This window comes from Colias eurytheme, chromosome 10 (genome assembly GCF_061535395.1).
Source record: "Colias eurytheme isolate Ceu_HAF_F1 chromosome 10, ilColEury1 Martin Lab GWU primary, whole genome shotgun sequence".
Lineage (NCBI taxonomy): Eukaryota > Metazoa > Arthropoda > Insecta > Lepidoptera > Pieridae > Colias > Colias eurytheme.
The window spans coordinates 5,498,124-5,504,478 of NC_142989.1; the positions used below are offsets into that span (position 1 = coordinate 5,498,124).

The 6,355-nt window shown below is 31.3% G+C and overlaps 1 protein-coding gene across 1 annotated transcript; it reads left to right on the forward strand.

The window, feature by feature from the left end:
• The first annotated feature begins 638 nt into the window (after nt 1-638).
• Nucleotides 639-6,070, forward strand: LOC149905177 (chymotrypsinogen B-like). The gene is made up of 7 exons (XM_090106524.1): nt 639-892; nt 1,941-2,120; nt 2,692-2,923; nt 4,279-4,391; nt 4,606-4,767; nt 5,102-5,264; nt 5,710-6,070. Exons 1-7 carry the CDS (start codon nt 671-673, stop codon nt 5,937-5,939), a joined length of 1,302 nt encoding a protein of 433 aa, XP_089962650.1. The 5' UTR covers nt 639-670; the 3' UTR covers nt 5,940-6,070.
• Nucleotides 6,071-6,355: the final 285 nt, after the last annotated feature.

Sequence of the window (6,355 nt, forward strand, 5' to 3'; positions counted from 1 at the left end):
TCAGAGTTCCAATTTATAAAGCAGTATTAATTAAATTAATATAATATTTTGACTAGTAAATAATTCGTTACCTGAATAATTAATCTTTATTATAAAAGACAGCAATTTACAATACATAAACATATCCATATATGTTAAGGGTAATGATATAATATTGCGTCTAAATTTACAGAACACCGCCATCCATATTTTTTATAATTTTTTTAACTAATCTAACAGTACAAAGAAACGTAGCGATTGTGGCTTGATTTTAATATTACTAATCCCGTACATAATATTCTCACCATCTATTTGTACAAGTGGGTATCATGCATAATATTTACTACAGCTCTATGTATGACCATGTCAGTGGGTCATATTACACATGTTATGCCATTCATTGTAATATTTATTGTTATCAATAGTGAAGTAATACTAACCTAATTAACAGGTTGAATGTACGAACTTTTTGCACATTGTTACCCTAATGATTCACTGAAAAACTTTCACTTAAAAAGGAGTGCGCTTTGAGTGACCACGGCAATTTCACAAAGCGAGTGGCTGAGAGTACTAGTTGTTTTTTTTTATTTTTGAACATACTGTATACAACGTTTGAGATAAAGTTCAGTATAGTTATCGCACAGAGATTTAGTGCTACAAATTACAAGTATAAATCAAATTTCAGTCCAGCATGGAAGTGTTTTTAGTAATTTCGTTGTTTATTTTATCTGTAAATGGTGTGGCAATCCGTGGACCTGAATACACTAGATATGACCCGTGCAGTTTAGGGTTAATATACTTTGAAAAATCAACAAATACTTCGTGGCAAGGTGTTATAAATTTTAGTCTATACCCTAATATAAGTAATGCTGCCATTGAAATTAGTTTTGATAATCCTACGACTATTTATGGGGTAAGTTTATGGTAATTATCTAATAACTAGTTTTCCGTTGTAGATATGTATTTTCGTTATGCAATGGATTCTTAAAAATTAACCTTCCCTTATTCCACATCTATAAGACTTTAAGTTTTGTTTTAAATTAATTCAAATCTTTTAAGCGGTTCTTAATATTATAAGTTTTAAGAAAACAGTAGCACAATTAAACAAGGCACAAAAAAGAAAACTTAGGCTACACATTTTTCTTTATTAACATTACGAGTAAAACAAAAGTTCCAATTGAATATTTCACATGTAAACACCGATCAACAACTATAAAAGCAACAAGTGAGAGTAACTCATTCCGATATCAATGACGCCTTATCGGGTCGAACATAAGTAATTCTTCAGAAGTGGGAGCCGGTAATATGGGCCGAGTAATCTTAGTTCGATGATACTTGTCATATTGGTTATATCCTTGTAGATTGTATTGGAAATTATTTGTATGGATACTCTACTGTTATTTATAAATGAAAAAAATGATACAATATGCATGTCATTACTTTCTTTGATTCTCTGTTTGCATTCATCATTCTTTATTGCATTTAGAATGCTTACTTAATATCATATAAACCACTTTTTTAAATGATCCTTTATTAGAGAGATTTGGTTTAAAATCTAGAGGTTATTTATACCTACTTAGATTATAGTTATATAATATTGTAATACTGTGGTTATATTCTACACACTGTTGTGTTCTACACCCTATTCTTCTATTACTATATGTACCTATAGATTTGGGTGCAGTATATGAACCCCTCTGTCTACCTTTTGGGAAGTAGGGTAGTTTTTCAAGTTTGACAGTTTATTATAAAAGTTGAAAACCTTTTTTGTTTTCAATATAAAAACAAAACTCTAACTCTAAATTTATCCTCAATAAATTAATCAGTATCTATCAGAAATTACTAATTAGAATTACTAATAAGTTTAATTATATTGATTAATGAAGTTTCTTTAGGGTTTATATTTTATGCTTTTAAATTATAATTATAGATAGCTGTAATAGATGTATTTATATTTTCAGGCATCACACAACACTATAATCACAGCTACGGACGATTGGAAAGTGTTTGTATTGAAACCAAGTGGGGAATTACCGCCGCGTTATGTTTTTTATCTTGCTGAAAACAATAATGGAAACAATGTGCCCATTGTCACACAAGTTAAACTCAACGATTTAGTACTGTGTAATGATATAATGAAGGTAATTTTTAATTAATTTGTTTTACTACTGTAACATAATATGGAAGGACTTTGTAACTTTTAATCATTACCACTTCTTCTTCTTTGTACTTGTAAAAAATTGTACCTTCTTGGAGTAGAGGCTTCTTCTAGTACGTTTTTCAATATATGAAATACGATTGAAATTTAAAGTACTTAAATGCTTTTTCATAAGAAACATAATATTCTTCTCTACTATCATGTTACTTTAAATATTTTTAGATTGAAATTTAAAGTACAAATGATAAGTAAATACATCAGCCATTGAAGTTATCGGAATTCATAATAGAATTGATAGATTCTTGGTATTTGAATAAGAGATAATGTTTTCATATGCTTAATGTTGGAGTGTAGTGACTAGTGACGTAACTGTATTAAACGTTCTGAAAATATTGGAAATACGTACTAGTTACTAGAGGATATTCCAATCATGGGCCAGAGATGGTAGACGATAAAGAAATAAGGGGATTGAGAAAAATCTAACTCATCAACCTTTACAATGCAAATCATAATACTGATGATTCACAAGCTTGTTTCCTTCCATTTTCTTGTAGAAAGACCAAACAATACAATCCCTGAACATGACCAAGCCAGATGACACAGTACAACGCCAGGTATGCGGGAGACGAGCGTTGCAAAACGCCGAACTAAATTCTGTGAAAACAGACGTTAAGGCGGGGGACTGGCCATGGCATGTTGCTGTACTAATCACGGGTCCCTATGATGTGAATCAAGCCATGTATCAATGTGGGGGCAACATTATCTCTAAGACTGCAGTTTTGACAGGTAGGTTGGAATAATGTTGGCTAGGAATTTTCAATTTTTTTCTCACAATAGAGTCAGAATAGACTTTATTATAATTAATGTGTCTCATGTTTTAGTTACAAAGCTCATAACTATTGTAATTTTTGGAAGGTATTAATTTACATTATTTCCATACCTACTGGGAAATAGATACTGTACAAAGGATTTTCTCTCTGTACATTTTTAAAAAATACATATTTTATAGACATGAAATAAATCCATGCATATTTCTGTAAATTAAACAGAACTACTGTTAGTACTGTTTGTCGATCGAACCATAAATTAAAGAATAAGGTTTCAGTGACATTGTTATAGATTACTAGCGGTCCGCCCCGGCTTCGCCCGTGACACATGTTTACGTTTTCTCTACATAAAAACCATCCTCGTACTTCAAGGAATATAATAAAAATAGAATTATCGAAATCGGTTCAGCCGTTCTCGAGTTATGCAACACATTTTGCGATTCATTTTTATATATAAGATTAATTTATTTACCTTATAGTTATATTCGTTCTAAATTCTACATTAACAGAACAGGCTATTTAGGCGAACAGAATATTATAATTCCGAATGAAATTTTGAACTAGGTCCAGTCCATTTTGGTAATAGGCTAACCTCAAGGGAATTAAATAATTGGCGAATCGTGGTTGTACTACATATTATTATATAGTTCTGCGTACTCTATTCGAGTCCACGAGTAGGTTATGTCAATCGAGTTTTAAGTTTAATCGTTTTCTATTAGGTACTAGCGGACCGCCCCGGCTTCGCCCGTGGTACATACTTACGTTTTTTCTACATAAAAACCATCCTCGTCCTTCAAGGAATATAATAAAAAAAGAATTATCGAAATCGGTTCAGCCGTTCTCGAGTTATGCGCTTACCAACACATTTTGCGATTCATTTTTATATATATAAAAAGATATTAAATGTCTTGTAAATAACATTGAATTATATTTGTTCTAGGATATATCTCGATTTGTTTGGAAATGAGTTTAAGGAAAAAACATTTAAAGTAATATTACGGTGCATTTACATCAAACGAACATAGATCTAGCGCAAGGGCAAAAATTCTTTCGTGATATTTTAGTGTAAACGATAACTCGTATTCAGTATTAGAATATTGCATAGAATCTTTTCGAAAGTAAGAACAACGAAAGAATGCTCTACGCCTGTTTACACTAAAATAATTTTACATAGAGTGGGGTTAGAATGAGCATTCGCTCGTTTGATGATGTAAATGCACCATTCGACGAAAATCTTATTAGATAATGTTTAAGCTCAGTTATACGTCTAGTTTAATTGGCACACATTTTCAATAAAATATTCTTCTTTTCCAGCTGGGCATTGTATATTTTTAAATAGAGTTCGAGTTCATGTATCACAATTTGTAGTTGAAGCTGGAATTGATAACTTACTCGATGCATATCAAGTTGGTAGACAATCATTACGTGTAAGTATTTAAGAATAAATTATTTAAAGATTTAGAATAAATAATTAGACAGCGTACTTTTACCATATGATTATATAATTTTAAATAGATAACAAATAAGATTTATATTTCACATCAACATCTATATTCATTGTAGCCTTAATTATTGATCGAAATTAGACAAAATTTCGTATTATTTCACTGTCACGGTTCATTATAATAATTATAATTGCAGGCTGTAGACATTATAATTCATCCAGCTTTTCATTTGGACGAGGCAACTGGTGATTTAGCTATCATTCGAGTTAATCGGTTCAGATATACGGAATTTGTACAACCAATATGTATTTGGGGTCCCTCATATAATAAAGAAACTCTTTATGGAGAAACGGCATTGGTAAGTTACGCCTAGAAATAAATACAAATTATTAGCTATAAAAATTTTCAAAATAAACATTGTACAACGATGTAAGAGCGAAATTATTGAAATTCTATCGCTAGAGGAACGTATTTAAAAATTGGTGGTGGTAATTAACTCGCACTGATTTCAGTGACTATTCCTTTAAAATTAAGATTTAAGAAAAAAGGAAATATACATAAAATAAAGGAAAAATTATGATAAAAAGTAATATTTTATCTTTTTTATATCTTTAACCTCCCACAATCCCATTTTAATTTAAATAGTTCTCAGAAAGTTGCATCAATTTTTTGCATAAAATGTTATATTTCAGGTAGCTGGCTTTGGAACAACGGAAGAAAATAAGCTGTCGAACAAATTGAGGTCAACGTACACTGTAGTGCAGAATGATACCACTTGCATTGCGTATTCACCTCAATTGTACATGAGTTTGCTGAACGAATTCACTTTCTGCGCCGGTCTAAGTCCTGACTCAGGTATGTTCAACTGTTTTAATATTGAATGATTTCGTTTCAATGTAATGAAGTGTAGACGATTGGTGATTATTAGTAGATAGACGTCGTTCACGCATTCCATGGAGGAGTAACTATAATTATGAGCATTTGTACTAGACCCAAGTTTATTTAGTTGTGTTTAAGTATTCCTATAATATTTTTTCTTAATTCGGAAATAATAATTAATAAGCTTGTGAGAAAATCTGGAGATGCACCCAAGACGAACATATTAATATTTTTATAATCTAAAACAAGGAATAGTAAAATTAGTGTTGCATGTCGACCAAATTCCCCAGGAATTTCGTGATTTCATCACTCTTCAATGGAGTAAAAATACGAAATACATATATTTTCGTTTGCTTGTTAGAAATGCCAACAATTATATTATGAGACCCGTAAAAATCTTTACACATATATTGCTTTACAGGTACGAGCCCTCTTCAAGGTGACAGTGGAGGCGGGTTAGTAGTAGCTGTAATGCAACCGGATCACAAAGTTAGCTGGTTTCTCCGTGGTTTACTATCAAAATGTGGGGTTCCGCAGGGTAAAACAATGTGTGATCCTACCTTCTATGTAGTTTATACAGATGTTGCACCACACTATGGATGGGTCTACCATCATAGTGGGTTGAGCTATTTGAGCAATATTGTCGATTAGTTAGTTTAGTTTTATTTGATATCCCCGTAGAAGAGAAGACTGTATCCTTGTAATATTGTTATAGAGGCCATCCTCTAATAAAAGTGGGCCTAGGATGATGATGAAAATTGTAAATATTAATTAAGTGAAAGTCACATATTTTATAGAATTAAGAGAACTAATTGTGTTAAGCTTCTAATATATGTCAATAAAACTTATTAAACACGCATTGAATTTGATTTATCCTCTTGCCGTTTTGATGAAAATTTGTTTTATATCTTCTAAGTTCAAACTACGAGTAGATGTCTGGTATGTGGACAATACAGCCAACAACTTTACAATTCAAATTGTCTGCCTCAACAGTTTGTTGAAAGTCCATGTTCTGTTAATCTATCGAATTAGTTCCTCCATATTGCATTAATTTAATAAATTTAAAC

What these genes read in the sequence shown, in the direction of transcription:
- LOC149905177 (XM_090106524.1), top strand. Translation starts at nt 671, where the DNA reads ATGGAAGTGTTTTTAGTAATTTCGTTGTTTATTTTATCTGTAAATGGT. An exon ending in TTTATGGAGAAACGGCATTG is followed by an intron (nt 4,768 to 5,101) that starts GTAAGTTACGCC and finishes GTTATATTTCAG; the next exon opens with GTAGCTGGCTTTGGAACAAC. An exon ending in CGGTCTAAGTCCTGACTCAG is followed by an intron (nt 5,265 to 5,709) that starts GTATGTTCAACT and finishes ATTGCTTTACAG; the next exon opens with GTACGAGCCCTCTTCAAGGT.